General features: G+C 50.6%; 2 protein-coding genes across 2 annotated transcripts in view; one reads left to right on the top strand and one right to left on the bottom strand.

Moving 5' to 3' along the window:
• The first annotated feature begins 9,016 nt into the window (after nt 1-9,016).
• On the top strand, nt 9,017-15,533 carry SDS (serine dehydratase). The gene is made up of 7 exons (XM_003419282.3): nt 9,017-9,256; nt 9,639-9,678; nt 9,918-10,057; nt 10,156-10,247; nt 11,436-11,663; nt 13,651-13,775; nt 15,207-15,533. The coding sequence occupies exons 1-7, from the start codon at nt 9,026-9,028 to the stop codon at nt 15,413-15,415; spliced, it is 1,065 nt and encodes a 354-aa protein (XP_003419330.2). The 5' UTR covers nt 9,017-9,025; the 3' UTR covers nt 15,416-15,533.
• Nucleotides 15,429-21,195, bottom strand: part of PLBD2 (phospholipase B domain containing 2) — a 22,020-nt gene continuing 16,253 nt past the window's right edge. Inside the window, exons 10-12 of the mRNA XM_003419283.3 lie at nt 20,942-21,094; nt 20,215-20,377; nt 15,429-19,866 (exon numbers count right to left, since the gene is read on the bottom strand). Coding sequence (XP_003419331.2) covers nt 19,699-19,866; nt 20,215-20,377; nt 20,942-21,094 — 484 coding nt within the window. The 3' untranslated portion in view covers nt 15,429-19,698. The remainder of the gene's footprint in view (nt 19,867-20,214; nt 20,378-20,941; nt 21,095-21,195) is intronic.

The following is a 21,195-nucleotide window of genomic DNA, read 5'->3' as shown; positions in this document are numbered from 1 at the left end:
GAAATTGCTGATTTGGTATATGTTCTGCTGTGTGTATATTCTCTACGACAACAAAAATAAATCATTGAAAAGAAAACCCTATGGAGTACAGTTCTACTCTGACACTCATGGGGTCGCTATGAGTTGATGGCAATGGGTTAACTGCTTTTCATCATCTCCATTTCTCTTGGGGCAGGAAACTGAGGCTAAAGGAAGTGAGATGCCCAGTTCAAGGTCACACAGGTAGGCAGCAGTTCCAGCCCCTGTCTGTGAGATTCAGGGGCCCCAGACCTTAACCAATCAGATTTGGGGGTTGGCTATACCCACTAGGGAGGGCAAACAGAAGTGAGAGCTGTCTGCTCCTCCCCAAGCTGGGTCTTGAAAACAACCGTCAGAACCCCCACCTCCAGCAGCCAAGAACACGCTGATCTGGCCGCCCCCCGGATGCTTCTAGGTGAGGGTGTGATGTACCAGTGCCAAAAGTCGGAGGCCAGGGACAGGCCTGGGTTACCCAGTAAACAAGGTACGCACAGGCTTACTTGTGCATACTTACTAATCAAGGATGTGAAATTGTTCACTACCGATTAGTGAGTAAACACAAGTAAACCTGTGCATACTTTGCTTAACGTAAGCCAGTGTGTACTTTGCTTACTGGTTAATCTGCCCCTGGCCAGGGAGGCGAAGTGCCCAAGTTTCCCCACCCAGGCTCCTGCCCCTCATGGGACTGCAGGCGCTGCCCTCTCCTTCCTGCTTTGGATACAGCCGGGCCTTAGTTTGCCCGTCTGTTAAATGGGGGGAGGTGACTCTCATTTTCCTCCCCTGCCTCCCAAGACCTTTCAAAAGAAGAGTAGGTAAAAGTGGAACTTCCTCGGGCTCCACTGCCCAAAGTTAGGGGTGCAAATGCCCTCTTGAGGGCCAGAAAATAAAAATGGCCATCACTTATTAAGTACCCAAAGGAGCCCTGGTGTCACAACGGTTAAGCACTTGGCTGCTCACCGAAAGGTTGTGGTTCAAGTCCACCCAGAAACTCCGCAGGAGAAAGGCTCGGCAATCTGCTTCGTAAAGATTATAAAATAGAAAACCCTATGGGGCAGTTCGCCCCTGTCATATGGGGTTGCCATGAGTCGGAATCGACTCAACAACACCCCACAACAACAATATGCAGGACACTGTTCCTACAGCTCTACATCAATTGAGTCACTGAATCCTCATAATAAATCTAAGAGGTGGATACTACTATCAGTTGAAGAAACTGAGGCAAAGAGAGGTTAAGCAACTTGTCCAAAGTCACCCAGCAAGTCAATGGCAACAGTCAGATTTGCACTTGGACCCATGCTGTCAACCACGAGGCTACACAGCCTTTCAGAAAAGTGACTCACTTGCAATCTGGAAACAGACATGCCTGGGACACTAACATCCATGATCCTATCCCTCTGTGGTTCAGGGATGATGGCAACCAGCCTTTGCCTGAGACCCTACAGTAGCTGGCAGACTGGTCAGAATACCCCTATCACATTGCCGTTCACCCTGGTTCTGTTCCATTTGCTCCCCGGGGTGACCTTGCCATCTTAGGGTCTCTGTCTTCCCATATGAGTGATGGGACCCAGAACCATACCTGCAGGGGCCTCTATATTTAAAAATGAAGCTATGCCCAGACAGCAAATGTCCATCAGGTGATGTACGGGTAAGCAAAATGTGGTCCATTCACACAATGGAATAGTAACCTCAAACCAAACCCACTTCCACTGAGTCAATTCCAACTCATGGCGACCCCATGTGGTACAGAGCAGAACTGCCGTATAAGGTTTTCTTGGCTGCAAGCTTTACAGATCTCCAGGCCTTTCTTCTGTGGTGCTGTTGATTGGGTTTGAACCACCAACCTTTGTTTAATTATGGGCGAAAGGTCAAAAAAAAGGGAATGAAGCTTTGGTATGTGCTAAATATGGCTGAAACTTGAAAACATTATGCTGAGTGAAAGAAGACAGATACAAAAGGCCACGTATTTTGATTCCATTCATCTGAAATGTCCAGGATAGGCAAATCCACACAGAGAGAAAGTAGATTAGTGGTTGCCTAGGGCTGGAGGTGGGGAGTTAAGGAGAATGGGAGATCAGAGGTGTAGTGAGGGGGGAGTAGAGGGGGGCACTTGCCCTGAGTGCAAGTCCAAGGGGGCTCCAGATGAGGTGTGGAATGGCATTCCAAGGTGCCACAAATGTGAAAGGCACCCTACCGAGGCAGCCAGACAAGAGGCGGGAAGGCGTTTCTGCCGAGGGATCGCTGCGATGGACATCTATTCATCTTGAAATTGGGGGCAGGTGCAATTTAGAGATTGGTCCTAGGGGCTTGTTACGCTCACTACGCCCCTGTGGGAAATGACTGCTAATGAGCATGGGGTTTCTTTTGGGGGGTACATATATGTTTAAAAATAGATACACTTGAAATAGGTGAACTATATGGTATGTGAATTATATCTCATTAATACTGTTATTTAAGGAGCCCTGATGGCAACAGTTAAGCACTCGGCTTCTAACAAAAAGATTGATGGTTCCAACCCACTCAGCGGCTTAGAGGGAGAAAGACTTGGCAATCTGCTTTTATAAAGGTTATGGCCAAGAAAACCCTATGCGGCAGTACTACTCAGTCACCTGGGGTCACCATGAGTCAGAAATGACCCAGCAGTACCCAACAACAACAACAAAGTTGTTATCGAAAAGATACGCCCAGACAGGATGCCAAACAGTGATACATATTTTATTATTTTCCCCTTTTGGTCCACAAAGTCCTTGGGATTCCTTTCCATTTTCATTCCACCGCTGTCCCCTACCACCTGGGCAATTTTTCTCAGCTCTCTGAGACGTTCTGGGCCTGTAACACGGACTTCAAATGCCCCCTCACCTGGCCGTTTGAGGGTTAAGTGAGTCTCCGCACGGGAAACACCTGGCATGGGGCTGGGCACCAGCAGGTGCTCAGGCAATATGAGTGCCGGCTGTATACACTCAAATCATAGGAAGGGGTCTGTGTCTACATCTGAGCTCCTTGATGGCCTAATCACCCCCACTCTGCCACCCCGTGTCCCCAACACACACCCTACGGTGTGTGTCCCACTGGGGAGGGGGCTTGGGTGTCCCTAATGAAGGTCACAGGGGGGCTAGCAAGAGGGACAGCATGTCCCACAGGGAGAGAGGGCTGCACAGGCTGCTTGTGCCTGGCTGCCTGCTGTCTCATCAATATTCTTGTCCCAGCCAGCACGACAAGAGAGCTTTGTTGAGGGGGCCTGGGAGAGGACTGGCCGGGCGCGCGTGTGTGTGTGTGTGTGTGTGTGTGCGCACGCGTGCACGCGCGTGCACTGGCGTGCACGAGCCCGCACTGCCCCATGGACAGGCAGACCCCTGTACACAGTCTGGAAAAGACAGAGACGTGGGGAGGCATGGCATGGGACGGAGTGATTTCAGATGCGAGACCCTCTCACCCTGCGATGATGACGATGAGGATGAGGGTAGTGATGGCAGTTAACACTATTGAATGCTCACGCTAGGCGAGACCCCTTACATACTTACACTGTCATGTTATTTAATCTTCAGAGGGAGGTACCGTTACCATTCCCATTTTACAGATAAGAAAAGCAGTTTGAACACACCAGTGGCGCCACGGGAGGCTCCACGGGAGAAAAGACCCGAGATGTGCATTCCTAAAGATTACAGTCTAGGAAACCCTACGAGGCAGTTTTTTTCCGTCCTATAGGGTCATTGTAAGTTGGAATCGACTCAATGGCAAACAACAACAACAAGGGCTCAGTGGCAGTTAGACATTCTGGCTGTTATTGTTGTTGTTTCTTGGGCACCTACTATGTGCCAAGCACGCAGTAGGGACTTTCAATGCATGATCTCATACCCTTTTCTTAACAGTCCTTGTGAAGCAAGTATCATCCCCATTTGCGAGTGAGGAAATTGAGGATGGAGAAGGGGAGGTGATGAGAGGGGAGAGAAGACCCCGGAGAGGGAGACAGGAGTGAGCCGCCCTCTCCCCTTCTAGAAGCCAGGGGTGGCCTCAGGCCAGGGGGTGGGTCCGGTGGGGGTGTGGCCAGCCCTGGGGCCCCATTGGCTGCCCGGAGGAGCCAGGGGAATAAAGCCCTGGACTGAGTAGAGCCTGAGACAATTCAGAGGCCACTCTGCCTGTCATTTTTCTCTCCATCCTTCCGTGGACCGTCTACTGCTAGTCATTCCCTCCCTCGCTCCCTCTGTCCAGCCACCGGCTGCACTGCCTTTGCCTGGTATGTAGCCCCATCCTCTGTCCCTCCTCAGGACTAAAATGCTTGGGGCCAGCCTGGAGGTTTGAAGGTGGGGGAAACAGGTGGGAGATTGTTTGAGTATAAAAACCCAGGCTTTGGAGCTAGACTCGCCTGGGTTCATGTCCAGCTCTGTGCCTCAGTTTTCTCATCTGTAAAATGGAGACAATAATAGAACCTTCCTCATAGGCTTGCTGTGAGGGTGAAATGAGGTCATACACTTAAAGTGCCTAGTGCAGACAGAATAATAGTATTTATTGAGCTCTTACTACGAGGAAAGTGATAGGGAGCAACTTCTGACACCCAGGGGTCACACAGGCAGTACCTTCCTGTACCCTCTCTCTCCTCTGTGCCTGCCTTCTTTCAGGCAGGGTGGCCGTCGCAGGACAGTGTGTTTTACAGATGCCTCTTTAGTCAGGGTGCTCGGACAGAGGGGAAACGCCTGGACAGGGTGTGGGAAGATTCTTCCCCAAAGGGGTCTTCTGGTCTGCTTCTCCCACCTCCAACCATGAGGCCAGGGGCTTAGCGATCTAAACCAGCCTTTAACATCTAACTGGGGTGCCATTGTTTGGGGAGTACGCCCAGGAGCTGGAAATTAATTCAAACAGATTTGGGGATGTCCCTGTTTTGGGGTGACTTTTATTCAAGAGAGTTAGGGAAGAAGTGGTATCTGTTTGGGTCCCCCCTCCTAGGCCTTGTGAATTTAGAGAGACATGGGAGCACCCACATTTGGGGGTGCTAAGATTGGTGAGGTGGTCAGAAACCCCACCCCCAATTTCCTTCTGATCCAAGGGTATCTGGCCCAGTCTGGGAGGGGTGATGCCTGAGCCAGGAGTCCCAGGGTGTGGGGACTAGACCAGATGATGCTTTTGGGAATGGAAAGGGGAGTAATTACTCTTGCCTGGCCTTCTGGATGGTGGGAGGGGAAGTCAGAAAAGCCCTTCATCCAACCACCTGATCTTCCCAAGCTTAGCCCAAGTTGGGGAGAATCAAGGGAAAGAGGGAAGGACTCACATATGTATGAGTGCATGTGGCCAGGCTCCAGGCCACCTCAACTTCTCAATCACCCAGAGCCTTCACACTCATGTGTCCTGGACTGAGTCTGGGCTCTGGAGCCAGGGGCGGATTAAGCAGTAAGCAAGGTACGCATGGGCTTACTTGGGTTTACTTATCAATCTAGTGCACAATTTCACATGGGTTTCACAAGCGAAATTGTGCACTACAAATCAGCGAGTAAGCACAAGTAAGCCCATGGAACCTTGCTTATTGAGTAATTCACACCCTTCTGGAGCCAATGGCCTGAATTCGAATCCTGCCTCCTCCTCTTGCTAGCTGTGTGACCTTGGACAAGTCACTTTAATATTCCATTTCCTTTTGCTGTGTAACAAACTCCCCCAAAATTTAGTGGCTTGAACCAATAGCAATCATTTTATTATTATGTGTCATGGTTCTGGGGCTTGGTTGGGCTCGGCAAGGCCGTACTCACTTGGTGTGGCTGGAATCATTTCAAAGGTTTCCTTGCTTATATGTCTGGCAGTTGATGTGGGCTGTCAGCTGGGATCTCAGTTGGAGTATCTTTGTGTGGCCTTTGCATATGGCTTGGGCTTCCTCACGTTATAGCGGCTGGGTTCTGCTTGGGAGTGTCCCAAGAGACAAGGGGGAGTGGGGCTTTCAACTTCCAGCCTTGTCCTGCAGCCAGCTCACACAGGCTCTCTGGACCCAATTGTGTGCTTCTCTCTCCAGCTCTGAGTTCAGGGGCGAGATATAATGTAGCTTGAAATTGGCCGCCGTGGGAGTATGTACAAGAGGGAAATGAGCAAACGCTGCAAACCAGAACTTTTTTTTTTTTAATCCTTCAGAGATTCCATTGTTAAACATTTACTAGCACATCACTACTTGGAAATCACAGTGTCTCTCCCACTGTAGTCACAGAACCCCTGGGGAAACATAGACCCTCACCTCTAGATGAGAAATGAGTCCACATCACATTATAGGAGGTGCATGTGGGATGAGAGAGTTTATGGCCATCTTGAAAAACACTGTCTGAGCCTGTTTCCTCATCATGAGCACTTGGGAAAGAAGTGCACCCCCCTGCTAGGACTGTTAAAAGGAGTAAATGAGTTAATATCTATAAGACATAAAACAGTGCCGGGGATGGGAGAGTCACTTTACAAGTGACTATTCAACCAGGTAATAATAGCTTTCCTGGTTGGGCACTGGGCTGTCCAAAGATTTGTTTTTTAAAAAAGGTATGCATTTAAGTAAGTAATACATGCACGTGGCAAAGCATTCAGACAGTATAAAAGGGGGTGCTGTGAACACAAGTGCCAGCTCTCCCTAGAGCCCCTGCCCTTACCAGTTTCTTGTGTATGTTTCCTGAGATGTTCTGTGTACGTGGAAGCTTCTGAATTGTCTATATGTGCGTATACGGAGTATATGCGTGTCCCCCTGTATTTTTTGCAAGAGGAGACTATGGCTGATATCCTGCCCTTGCTTTGTTCACTTAACCGTCATGCGGTTCTGAACACAGAAGTCCCCCTCCACCTCATGCTTTTCAAAAGCTGCAAAAAGGTCTTATAAATATAGATGCAAAAACCCTCAACAAAATACTGGCGAATAGAAGACAAGAGTTATTGTATTCTACCATTAAATTGATTTATATTAAATTATTATTATATAATATATATTATTATTCATATAGATATTAAATTAATATTAAAAGAGTCATATACCATGACCAAGTGGGATTTATTCTAGGAATGCAGGGTTGGTTCAACATTAGAAAATCAACCAACATAATACACCCTTCAACAGAACAAAGGAAAAGGACCACATCATCATCTCTATGGATGCAGAAAAAGCATTTATAAAATCCAACACCCTTACATGAGGAAAACCCTAAAGAAGATTGAAATAGAAGGGAAATTCCTCAATATGACTCAAGGCATATATGAAAAATCAACAGCCAACTATATGCTTAATGGAGGAAGACTGAGATATTTCCCCCTGGAAATCAACAGCAAGACAAGGGTGCCTTCTCTCACCACTTCTATTCAATATTGTATTAGAGGTTCTAACTGGAGCAATAAGACAAGAAAAATAAATAAAAGGAATCCAGATTGGAAAAGAAGTAAAATTATCTGTATTTGTAGATGATATGATCCTATACATAGAAAATCCCAAAGAGTCCACAAGAAAACTTCTAGAACTAATAGAGGAATTTAGCAAAGTTGCAGGTAAGAGGTCAACAAACAAAAATCAGTTGGGTTTCTATACATCAACAATGAGAAATCTGAAAGGGAAATTAGGGAAACAATTCTATTTACAATAGAATCCAAGAGAATAAAATACTTAGGTATAAATCTAACCAGGGACGTGAAGGACTTATACAATGAAAACTAGAAAATGCTGCTGGAAGAGATTAAAGAAGACTTAAACAAATGGAAAGATGTTCCATGTTCATGGATTGGAAGACTTAATATTGTTAAGGTGTTAGTACAACCCAATGTGATCTATGCATTCAATTAAATATTAATCAATATTTCAATGCCCTCTGTACAGAAATAGAAAAATAAATATTCAACTTTATATGGAATGGCAAGAGGCCCTGAATAGCTAAAACAATGTTGAAAGAGAAGAGCAAAGCAGAAGGACTCACACTTCTGATTTTAAAACATACCATACCGCTACAGTATCTAGTATGGTATTGGTACTGGTATTGATAATAGACATATAAGCCAATGAAATAGAATTGAGAGTCCAGAAATAAATCCACACATCTCTGGTCAACTGATTTTTGACAAGGGTGCTAAGTCCATTCGATGGGGAAATAAGAGTGTCTTCAATAAATGATGCTGGGAAAACTGGATTTCCTCATGCAGAAAAATGAAGCATGATTCTTGCCTCACACCATACACAAAAACAAACTCAAAATGGATTAAGGACCTAAATGTGCAAACTAAAATCATAAAATTCTTAGAAGAACAAGCAGGGACAGCACTCTCAGGCTTAGCTGTCAACTGTGGATTATCTAATACAATAACAAAAGCACAAACAGCAAAAGACTAAGTAAATGGACCTCATAAATATTAAAAACTTTTGTTCATCAAAAGGCTGTACCAAAAAAGTGAAAAGACAAGCTACTGACTGGGAGAATACCTTCAGAAACCAGGTATCTGACAAGAATCTAATAACCAAGATAAATATAAAACTTCGACAACTTACCAACAAAAAGACGAATAACCCAATCATAAAATAGGCAAAGAACTTGAACAGACATTTCACCAAAGAGGACATTCAAATGGCCACCAAACACATAAAAAGATGTTCAGCATTGTTAATCACCAGAGAAATGCAAATCAAAACCAAAATGAGATGCCACTTCACTCCCACTAGGATGGCTAAGATAAAAATAGTACAGCCATTGTAGAAAACAGTGTTTGGCGGTTCCTCAAAAAATTAAAAATAAAACTACTACATGACCCAGCAATTCCACTCCTAGGTATATACCCAAAAGGCTTGAAAGCAGAGACTGAAAAAGAGACTTGTACACCAATGTTCATTGCAGCACTATTCACAGTAGCCAAAAGGTGGAAACAACCTAAATGCCCATCAACAGATGAATGGATAAACACAACGTGGTGCATACGTACGGTACAGATGGAGCTTGAAGACATTATACTGAGTGAAATAAGCAAGACCCTATCATCTGGTCTGTTCCCTTGGGCCCCGAGAGAGTGAGGGGAGGGCTTGCCCGCAGCCATGCTACCCTCCATGGGGCGGCTGCTGACTTCATGGCCAGCTCTGCTGATACTCTGGGTCTCTTTCCTTTCCCCAGCAATGACATCTGAAGAGACCCTGCATGTGAAGACCCCCATCCGGGACAGCATGTCCATGTCCAAGGTGGCAGGTACCAGTGTCTACCTGAAGATGGACAGTGCCCAGCCCTCTGGCTCTTTCAAGATCCGGGGTATCGGACACCTCTGCAAGATGGTACAGGACAAGTGTCCATATCAGCTGGGTGGGGGCAAATCCTCTTTCCTGGACAGGGCAGTGCCAGTGTTGTGTGCAGTCTAAGGGGCCCCGGGGTGGGCCTACTGCTCCCACAATGACTGAGCACCCACCTTTAGAGCTTTTTCTGGTTAAGGGGTGCCCATCCACGAGGGTCCTCTCATGGACTGATCCCTGGGCCATCAATTGCCTATCTATCCTTTACCCTCCCATCAGCCAGATGTAGTCTTGGAGAGCTAGGGCAGTACAGGACAGGCCAATGTAAGTTGGAATCTTCCAGACGGCATTCTAGGTGGGAGGGAAGAGCCCAGGCCCAGGCTGGGAGGTGGGCTTACCCCCTCTTCCCCGCTCCTTGTCTCCACAGTGGGCTGAGCGAGGCTGTGAACATTTCATCTGCTCCTCAGGTAAACAACTTGCAGGCTACGTGCCTCTGCCTGCTCTGGGCTGCATGTCCCAGGGCCAGGTCCCTCACCTCTCTGGGCCCTGATTTCCCCAGAGGTTGCAAACATTTGCAGGATTCCCGATTTGCAATTTGGGGGGCAGCCAGTGGTTACCCAGAGCTCTGAGTCGGGGGTGAGAAGTCCCAGGCTGGGCTCCCAGGCCCTCCCATTCTGACCTGGTCTCCCATACCCACCCCTGGCAGCAGGCAACGCGGGCATGGCGGTTGCCTATGCTGCCAGAAGGCTGGGCATCCCCACCACAATCATCGTGCCCTGCACCACACCTGCTTTCACCATCGAGCGGCTCAAGAATGAGGGTGCCATCGTCAAGGTGATGGGCGAGGTGAGTGCCAACCCAGGGCAGAAGCCACAGAGGCACATGGTGGCAGGGCAGGCTGCCCCAGTCCCTCACCCCCTCCCTCCTCTCCTGTGGTCTTACAGACACTGGACGAGGCATTCGAGCTGGCCAAGGCCCTGGCAAAGAACAACCCAGGCTGGGTCTACATCTCCCCCTTTAACGACCCCCTCATCTGGTACGTGGAGCTCAGGGACACCTGGTGTGGGTGGTGGCCACCTCCCATGCCACTGGGCAGGCACCTGCCACAATGCACGCCATCACCCTGTCATGCGCAGCAGTTGCACACATGAGCACACAGATCTTGTCCCCACCCTGTATGCACACCTTTGTGCAGAAGAACCTGCACACGAGCACGGCCAGCAGGTGCACACACACGTGCCCACAGATGCCCTCTGCCAGAGGCTGCACACAGCACATCCAGCAGGCAGACCAGATATGCAGGTGTCTGAGGTTGGGTTCCCCAAAACACAGACCCTGAGACAAGGATTCCAGGGAAAGCAGCTTATTTGGGAGGGATCTTGGTTTCCTAGTGCTGCCATAACAGAAATCCCACAAGCGGGTGGCTTTAAAGAACAGAAATTTACTTTCTCACAGTTCTGGAGGGTAGAAGTCCCTCTCAGGGTCTTGGCAGTGTCGATTCCTCCTGTGAGCCTCTCTCTTAGTCTCTGGTGTCTGCTGGTGAGCCTTGCAGTTCCTTTGCTTGTAGGCGATCCTCACGTGGCACCTGTACGTGCCTGTGTCTATTCTGCTGTTTGTATAACTCAGGAACGATTAGATCTAGACCCCCCTTTCTCAGGTGCGATCTGATTAACATAACAAAAAGCCCTATTTACAGGATTACATCCACAGGTATGGGGTTTAGGATTCCAACACTTATTTTGGGAAGACACAACTTAATCCATAATAGAAGGTGATCCCAGGAAACACGAGTGGGGAAGGGAAGGAAGCTGATAAAGGGTGCTTTCATGAGCAGGTGACTGCTGGGGACATCTGGGGCTTAATCGCTTTGGGGAACCTTGGGAGCTAGGGTAGAAGATGCACTTCAATGATTCCAACCAGAGGAGAGGGGGATGGGGCATTTATACACCAACTCGTGTAGGCATTGGTGGAGGGCTGCTCTCAGGGGGTGTTAATGCCCTGGCACTTGCAGTTCACACCTGTGGGGGCAGCCCCATGGCCAGGGGAAGTCCTCAACAAAGGGATACAGACTGCTGGCAGTGGGAATCCAGGTGGCATGGGAGTGGGGAAGACTAGTCCAAGGCCTCTCAGCTGCCTGGAAGGAGGGCAAAGGCAGACCCTCCTCAGCTGGATTCTCCAGGAAGCCCAGCCCTGACCAGCCATGCTCCTTTCCCCCGCCCTGCAGGGAAGGCCACACTTCCATCGTGAAAGAGCTGAAGGAGACGCTGAGTGCAAAGCCAGGGGCCATCGTGCTGTCGGTGGGCAGTGGGGGCCTGTTGTGCGGAGTGGTCCAGGGGCTGCAGGAGGTGGGCTGGAGAGACGTGCCCATCATTGCCATGGAGACTATCGGTGCTCACAGCTTCCACGCTGCCACCACTGCCGGCAAGCTGGTCTCCCTACCCAAGATTACCAGGTGAGTAGCTGAGTGCCCAATAAACCTTGGACAGCCAGCTGGGAGCGCCCTCCACCATCAGTGCTGGCTGCAAGTTTGGTCTTGACATCAGTCAGCCCATTTCAGATGAGGACACTGAAGCCTTGGTTACTTGCCCAGAGTCACACAGCGGTGACTCCAACCCAAGTCTGTCTGTCTGACTCTTTACTATTACAGTATAGCAATAATTGTTTATTGAGTTAAACGAGCCTCATTTCATTAATTCACCAGCCATTGATTGAGCTCCTAATATGTGTAAGATGCAGGCTGATCCTGGGGAGTGAGCAGTGAAGAAAAGCAGCCCCTGCTCTCAAGAAAGTTTATATCGCGCCCCAGACCTTTGATAGATGACACGTAGTTAGGATAAGGTTAGGCCGCATTACCCAGAAACCCAAAATAACAACGGCTTAAACAAGGCAGAACTTTCTTATATATTAAAAAAAAAAAAAAAGGCCCAGAGGTGGGCAGTCCAGGAGTGGAATAGTGGCTCAATGAAGCTTCATTTCATCAGCCTACCGTCCTTAGCATGTAGCCTTATGGTCCAAAATGGCTGCTTGAGCGCGAACTATCACATTCACACTCCATCTGGCAGGGTGTCCATTTAAGGACAGACACAATACTTCCACTTGCATCTTATTGGCCAGAACTTAAGTTACATGGCCACACCTAGCCTCAAAGAAGGCTGAGAAATGTCTTTATACCAGGCATTCACGTGTGTAGCTAGAACAGATATTGGGGGTAGACAACAGTCTCTACCACAGATAGGGAAGACCGAGTCCATGTAAGAACTTCCTCTGGCTGCCTGAGTTCGGCACCTGGAGCTTGTGCCTCCCAGGTTGCTGGAAGGCCTCTCTGCTGGCACACACACACACACAAACACACACAAACCAAACCTGTTGCCTTCGAGTCAATTCTGACTAATAGTGACCCTATAGGACAGAGTAGGACTGCCCCACAGAGATTTCAAGGTGGATTGAAACTGCCAACATTTTGGTTAGCAGCTGTAGCTCTTAACCACTACATTACCAGGGTTTCCACCATTAACCCCAAAAACCTTTTGCTGTGGAGTCAATTCTAACACAGCAACACTATAGGATAGCGCAGAACTGCCCCACAGGGCACAGTGTTGGGACTGAAGAAATCATTGAGTGACTACTATGAGCCCCATGCAGGGCTAAGGGCTAAGGTGGTCCAGGCCCTGGAGATGCTGATGGGTAAGAGGGGGAGATGGGAGGGAGAAGAAAGGGGAATAGAACTGGTAGTCACCCCAGGGAGGCTGGGAGAGGATGAACACAGTGATTACACGTGTGGGTTCTGAAGTTACATGAATCCTGCCTGCAGTCTCAGCACCGCCACTCCTACACCTGTGACAAGTGACTGTACCCTTCTCTGCCTCAGTTTCCCAATCATAAAATCAAACAGGTAATAGCAACCACACCAAGAATTGTTGGGAGAATTATGTAATGCTTGTGAAACTCTTAGCACCTGATACTTTCTCAAGAAGCTGTCACTATTCTTATTATTATAGATTGGGGCAGGGAGACTCATTTGAGAATTCTATGCAGGACCAAAGGACTGAATGTAGCCCTGGAGGGCTCCCTGGAGGAGGCAGGCTTCATCCTGAGGACAGGGTAGGACTTGGGCAGGCAGAGCAGTGCTAGCTCGGTGAGGACATTCCAGATGGAAGGTACAACCCAGAGCAAAAGCAGGGGTCCTGTCTGGATTTTTTCAGGCATTTACATCTGAGTTGACGTTGAACAGAATAGATGCTGTTCAGCCAAATTCAAACCATCCATGCCTTATTAAAAGCCCTCCACTGTTTGGGGAAGCCCCTGGGACTTTTCAGTGCCTTACAGCTGCAGGGGGTATACCCCATTGCTTCCTCCCTCTCACTGTCTTTCAGTCTCTTCCTCTCGTCTCTCTTCCTTCTCTCTGATTCTCCGATTCCTGTCCTCTTCTCCTGTTCCAGTGTTGCCAAGGCCCTGGGCGTGAAGACTGTGGCAGCTCAGACCCTGAAGCTATTTCAGGAACACCTCATTTTCTCCGAAGTTATCTCGGACCAGGAGGCTGTGGCTGCCATTGAGAAGTTTGTGGGTACGTGCCAGTCCTTCCTGATGACTCAACAAAGTGGTTGTCTACTTTGTGTGCCAAGGGCTCCCACTCATCTCACATTTTCCTCACAGTTCTATCTCCTATCCCCACCTAGAACTTCTCCATTAAGGAAAGATGATACAACTCAGTGACAAAAATAGAAAGACCAGAGCCACAAATGAATTCTGATGACCATGACATTATATTCTGTTCAACATCAATGACATTATGACTACCAGGTTGTCAATGCTGATTCTGAGCTTCCTGGCAGCCAGGGTAATAAAGGAAAGCATGGGGCTCACAGTTAGATTCAGAAATGGGTCTGTCAAAACCACTAAAAACCAAACCCACTGCTGTCGAGTCGATTCCGACTCATGGTGACCCTATAGGACAGAGGAGAACTGCCCCATAGAGTTTTCAAGGAGTGCCTGGCGGATTTGGACTGCCAACCTCTTGGTTAGCAGCTGTAGCACTTAACCACTGCGCCACCAGGGTCTGTAGCTATGGCTGAAACTTAGACTCTGGGATCAGCTTAGGACAGGGCAATAAAAAGGAAGCATTTATACAGTCACTTAACCCTCTTGTACCCACAACCAACTTGGCTAATCTAGTATGGCACTATTGTTCAAAGAATGCCTCAGAATCCTTTTTTTTTAGCTTTATTTTGAAATAATTATAGACTCGTGGGAAGTTGCAAAAATAGTACAGAGAGTCCTCATGCACCCTTCCCCCAGCTTCCACCAATGGTGGGGTCTTAATATAGCTGTAGGATAGTATCAAAACCAGGAAATTGGCATTGGTGCAGTAATATTAAGTAGACTGCAGACCTCATTCACTTTTCACTTTTTATGTGCACTCATGTATGTGTGCCAGAGTCCCTGGGTGGGACAGACGGGAAAGTGCCTGGCTACTAACTGAAAGGTTGGTGGTTCAAGTCCACCCAGAGGCACCTCAGAAGCAAAGCTTGGTGATCTGCTTCCAAAAAATCACATATGGGGTCACCATGAGTTGGAATGAACATGATGGCAACTGGTTTTTTAAAATTATATGTGTCAGTGTGTGTGTACTTGTTGGTATATCTTAGAGATTTTGAATAGCAGGCCCTATAAATCTACTTTATTATCTTTATGAGCTATCCTTTATCATTTATTTAACCAGATCCTATTGAAGGCCACTTTGGTTCTTTATGCTTTTCAGAATCCTTCTTAACACAGTGCTAAGGCAATTATAATCATTTTAATAGAGTTAGCACTCATGATGAAACCTAGGCCCCAGCTCAGGGCTGGGGACGGTCAGTCTAGGGGCTGAGGGGAGGCTTGGTCCAGGGCTGAGCTCTGATCAGCTCACTGTCCCCAAGAGCTCCCCCAAAGGCCTGCAGTTCCCTTGCCCTCTGTGGAGCTCAGGCCCGGCCCTTACATCCCCCTCCTCCCGCAGATGACGAGAAGACCCTGGTGGAGCCTGCCTGTGGAGCAGCCCTGGCTGCAGTCTACAGCCGCGTGGTTCAGAAGCTGCAGGGAGAAGGGAAGCTCCGTGCCCCCCTAGCCTCCCTCGTGATCATTGTCTGCGGCGGCAGCAACATCAGCCTGGCCCAGCTGTGGGAGCTCAAGGAACAGCTGGGCATGAAGAATGGGCTGCCCAAGTGAGCCTTCACCCACTTGACCCCCTGCCCAGGACGCCCCTACTGGGGCTGGAGTTTTATCCAGCGACTCATCGCAAATAGTATTCTTGTGTTTGGTGGTGAGCCTGTGGCCCGGACCTGCAGCTGCCTCCTGGCTATCAGGAGTCCAATGTGGCGGGGGGGGGGGGGGCTCCCCAAGATGGGGCCATCGAAGCTGTGAAGTTAAGGGCCAGGCTCTTACATTCTTCGGTATCTGTGTGGCCACTCAGTGACCATCCTTAGTCACCCCTGCTAAGGATTGTCCACATGTAAGCCTGTAGCTGCCATTTTAGAGCTGAGGATTGTGCGAAACTCCCAGCATGAGCAGCCAAGTGAAGCTGGCTGTCTCTGTAAAGGTGGGCCCTGTCTTTCCTGGGTCCCCAGAGCAGGGTAGACGGGAGGGACCTGGATCACGGCAGGCCAGATCTTCTTGAAGCAAGCAGAGCCTGCCCCAGACTTTCTCCCTGGGAAAACGGATGGGCCAGCGTCCAAGGTCAGGAAGCCATCTCATCCTTCCCCTCCAGAGGCCTGACCCCACCCTTACTCATTTTTCTAATGTGCAGAACTTTTTCACCGACAAAGAAAATACGTATTTGTGAAATATAGCTCCTTTGAGTTTTTCCATCATCAGCCGTCTTCCCCTCTCCTCCTCCTACCCTACCATGCTGGTTTTCAGCCACATGCTCAAGCCCCGTGTGTTCCACAGAAAACCCTGGGACCAGACATAGAAGCCAGGAAGCTATTCCAGTGGGGTTTGAGTGCCAGGAGGGGGCATCCCTACATCACAGGAAGCAGGTGAGGGAGCTAGAGCTGAACAGAAGGGGCTTGGGACAAGACAAAGGCTGTGCCATTGAAGACAACCCACCGGGGAGGCAGGCCTTGTTCTGATATAACTCCATCACACAACTACAGAACTTGCAAGCACAGGTATTGAGTTCCCCATTCCTGGGGGTGTGTAAACTGACCTGGACACCCACCTCTGGGGAAGGGGAGGGCTGGATTTGAAGTCAGTGTCCGCAAACTCTTGAAAACACAAAATTTTCTTCCAATAAAACCAAATGCTGAAGCCCAGTGTATAAAACACGTAAGTTTTTGGGGGTGTGGGCAAGGACCCCACGTCTGCTCACACATGCCCCGTCATCACCTATAGCAGCCCCTAAGACATTTTTTTTAGAACCCCAAGTTCATAGCTAAATTTGAAAACCACTCTAACCCCCCACAGATACACACCAGTCGCCGCTGGGTGGATTCTGATTCGTGACAACCTCATGCGCTTCAGAGTAGAATGGTGTTCCATAGGGTTTTCGATGGCTGATTTTTCAGAAGCAGACTGCCAGGCCCTTCTTCTGAGATGCCTCTGGGTGGACTCAAACCACCAACCCTTTGGTTAGCAGCCAAGTGTTTGTACAACCCAGGGACTCCCAGATCCACACAGCCTTGCAGAATTCGCCCCCAATCCAAAATAGGGGCTAAAAAGTTTCAGGGGGACAGTGGAAAACAACCCCAAACCCACACCGCAGCAAGCCTACCTACCCATTTTTTCAGGAGGGACAGTGCAGTGCACAGAACGCGGCATTTGGAAAAACTGCAGGATGGGGCTTCAAGGATGGGCTGCCAGAGGCAGGGAAATCTAATCAGCCCCTGGGCCCCAGAACTTCTGCTGAGGGAGTGTGAAACTTTAAAAATATTACTCAGTTCAGGAAAACCAGAATTGCTTCCAGCTTCTACTGCCCTGCCTGAACCAGATATGGGAACCCCTAAAGAGGCAGAGGAGCTCTGGTGGTGCAGTGGTTAAGAGCTCAGCTACTGACCAGAGGGTTCAAAGTTCGCATCCACCAGCTGTTCCTTGGAAACCCTGTGGGGCACTTCTATTCTGCCCTATAGGGTCACTATGAGTTGGAAGTGACTCGATGGCAGGGAGTTTGGTTTTAGTTTTAAAAAGCAGACACGCCTGCCCCCTAGAGGAGGGGCTGAGGCACTGCAGGCTGGGTCCTCAAGGAAGGGCAGAACCAGAGATGAGCCTGCAATTGCCATCTTAAAACCAACCGTTGTGTGAAGTCTGTGTAAAGGTGGACCCTGCCTTTCCTGGGCCAGGTGAAGCCCTAGGGGAACCATCCACGACACGCCCATACCCTGTTAAGAGTCTCCCTGGCTTTATAGTGCCCCCACACCCCCCAGTAAGCAGAAGGGGGCCAAAATCATCCTAAGGAATAGGCTGGAGCTGGCCCTTCCCATGGAGTGACCCTGGACAAGGACCACCACTGCCGTGGGCCTCCGCTTCTTCATCTGTCAGATGGGCCTCATGGTGGCCCCAGCCCCAGGGGTGGTTGTGAAGGTTCTGTGAGTGGCGCACAGTAGGTGTGCAATGCGCGCTACCTACTGTTCCACCAGGGCCTGCACCGTCACAAGGAGATGTGTGTGGGGCGGGGGAGTGGGTGTGGGAATTACTGGGTCCTAGGTAAGTCCACAGGCCTGGGCTCCAGTCACTTCCCTCCACCAAGCCTGCTTCCTCATCTGTAAAAACACATGAAAATCATGGCCTCTCCCACCCAATAGGGGTGTTGTGAGCATCAGAAAGAGGCTCAGGGTACAAAAAGATTCTAGTGGAGCTGGAATTGAAAGCCGGCTTTTTAGAAGCACAAGTTACCAATTCGCAGAAGACAGGGATTGCAGACGTCCAGTGAGGCGCGGGAAGAGCACGCCCTCCCCAGGCCCGCCGTGGCTTTGTCCCCTCCAGGGCATGAATCAGCATCCGACGCACTGGGTCTTTACTTTGCTTCCTGTCTCCCTGGTTTGAATGTGAACTTCACAAGGGCAGGGATTTTTTTGTTCACAGCAGTAACCCTAGGACCTTGTACTAATACCAGGTGTGTACAGTGTCCAGCAAATATCTGCTGATGAATAGAGTGTGTGTGTGTGTGAGGCCCTGTGTGGACCACATCACGGCAGAGAAGCCTCACCACACTCCCACCAGGGAAGTATGGTTCGTGTCATTACCCCATTTTACAGATGAGGTAACCAAAGCTCAGAGAGGCTGAGCGCCATAGCACTGATAGGAGGAGAGAGGATCAGAACCCAGGTCTCTGACTACAGGGCTTGTGTGCTTTCCTCTCCCAAGCACACAGCGCTCGTCTGCAGTGTAAGCTGCATGTGGGCACAGGTGGGAGGGACCCTGTTTTATGCTGGTCTGGACTAACGAGGGTCTCAGTGGTTAACAGGACCCCGGAAATACTGAACATAGTAGGTGCTCAATAAGCATCTGGATGGATGAATGGATGGGTGGACAAAGGGTAGATAGGTTGTCAGAGTATTAGACAGCTGAACAGGTGGATGGATGGACAGATGGATGGACAATGGGTAGACAGGGTGTCATGATTAGACAGATGGACAGGTGGATGGTGCAGAACTCACACCTGAGAGAAGAAAAGGCGTCGACCCAGCCTCCCCGCTGCCCCAAGAAGCACAGCCAAGGGCCACAGCCTCTCCTTTAATGTGGCACAGCCTGCAGTTGGCTCCTACAGCAGGGGGCTGTGGTCACGCCTGAGGCCAGAGACAGACCCAGGTTGGGGGTCAGAGGGACTTGGGCAGGAGCACAGGTGCTGACTCTCCTGCTGGCCCCAGGAAGGAGGAGGACACTCAGGCCCTCCAGCCACAAGTTGCCAGAAACTTTGGTTTTTGTTTTCAAGTTTCTTCCTTGAGGAAGCTGCTCAGAAGAAGAGACAGGGGGCTGCTTCCCCAAGGAGCAGAGGGGCTGGGGCTAGGGACGAGGTGGGGGGATGCCTACTGGAGAGAATGCCCAGGTCCTGCAGCTGCAGCCATCCTGCCCCTGGCAGCTGGGACGTGAAACCCTACAGGTTCAGCATCACCACCGAGGCTGGTCCTGGGAACCTCCTAACCTTCAGGAGGGGGTAGCGATCAGAAGGGGGCCCCAGAGGCAGGAGAGAAGCAGAGAGAGACAGAGAGACAGACACAGAGAATGGGAGATAGAGACAGAGAGATGGAGAGAGAGGCAGACATAGACAGAGGCGAAGGGGACATGGACAGTGCTCACCCACCTCGGGAGAGAATGGGTGTCAGTTCTGGACCCCCAGGGGCACGCCTACCCTGGGAAGACACCTCCCAGACAACAGTGAACCCGGTAAACATAGTTCCAGGGTGCAGCAGGTAGCAAGGCCCCGGAAGGGATGGGGCAGGAGGGTAGCGGCCGGCAGGGTGGAGTTGCCCTGCTGGGGTCAGCAGGGCAGAAGGCAGCATGGCAGTGGACAGGCCTCAGTCCCACCAGACCTCGATGGGCAGGAACTTCCAGAGGTCAGGCTGGCCCATGTGCAGCAGGCTGCGGAAAGGTGAGGTGCTCCACTGGAATGGGGGCAGCTGGTCCCACGTGGGGCCACTAACTGCCAGCAGGCGCAGGGCCTTGGCCATCGCTAAGCTAGTCACCTGGGGGCCAGAGCCGAAGAGGTAGCTCAGTGCTTGCACAGGCCCCAGCCTGCCCAACCCGGGGGGGTGAGGAGAGGCTCTGGCCCCAATCCTGAGCCTATTTCTGGTCCTGACCCCCACCCTAACCTGGACCCCACCCCAGAACCCAATTTTGACCCTGACCCCACTTTAAAGCTGACTCCAAACCTAACTTCACCTTAACCTTGACCCCTACCCCAAGCTCAACTCTGACCGTGCCCCAGCATCTGCTTTGACCCCAGCCTTCACCCCACCTCTCCGCAGGGCTGATGATGACCACTCTAACCCACACCCCTCAGGCTCCCTGGTCCCCTGGGCGGGGGGCTACACCTTCACGTCGATGCCCCCATGGGAGCGCTGGTGCAGGGCTTGGAAAGGGTAGGAGCCGTTGGCAGGGTTGAGGTCGGAGCGGGCCGAGATGGCATTCTCTGCATTGGGCTGGGGGGTGCAGGCACTGCACAATGACAGCGGGTCATGCCGGAAGTCATTGTACCTGGAGGGGCCATAGAGGGGGGACATCAGTCATCCTGGGTGGGGGAGGCCTCCCCATGGTGGCAGCCCCATAACAGCCCCCCAGCCTTCTGTCCGCTTCTTCTCCGTGCCTGGCACCCCTGCCGCCTACCTTTTGCTCAGCCTGTTTCCTCTCCCAGGGTCCCTCACCTGTCACCAAGCCATCCCACACTCAGCAGGCCTCCCCCTGCCCAAGCGAGGACCCCTCCTTCATCCCTGGAGAGCATTTCTCAGAACCCAGACAGTTCTGGCACCCATCTACATCACCCAGAGCTGTCGCCGGATTTCTGCATCTCCCTGAGGATGGTGGGCAGCAGCTTTGGTGCCTGTTTCTCCCAGTCCCAAGCACAGCACCCAGCACAGGGGGGTCATGGTAAGATGGACAGTACCCTTGCCACACCATGAGGACGGTAACAGGTCCACCCTCCTACTGGCCTGGAGGTTGAACACCCTTGTTGCCCACAGAACCCCCTAGGGCACAGAAAGCCCAACTGAACCACAAACTTCTGGGCTCAATCTCCCCCCTCCGCCGCCAGCCCATGCCCACCTCATAAGCTGCATCATGGAGTCCACGTCATGCACCAGGGACTGGTTCCGTAGGAAGATCCGGGCCCGCGGGCTCCCGTCGTAGGAGAACCAGTCCCCGTACCGGGCCACCAGGGCCTGCAGCCCACTGGCGTTGAAAACAGTCTCAAAGGACCTGCCGGGGATGCAGCTCGTCACCCAGGAAGCCCTGGCCACACTCAGCCGCGGCCTGGTAGGCGGAGGGCTCATCATGTCAGAACATTATCACGGGACGTT

This window comes from Loxodonta africana, chromosome 19, assembly GCF_030014295.1.
Source record: "Loxodonta africana isolate mLoxAfr1 chromosome 19, mLoxAfr1.hap2, whole genome shotgun sequence".
NCBI lineage: Eukaryota > Metazoa > Chordata > Mammalia > Proboscidea > Elephantidae > Loxodonta > Loxodonta africana.
The sequence above is the reverse complement of the archived record's forward strand: the minus strand, read 5'-3'. Positions and strand labels throughout refer to the sequence as shown.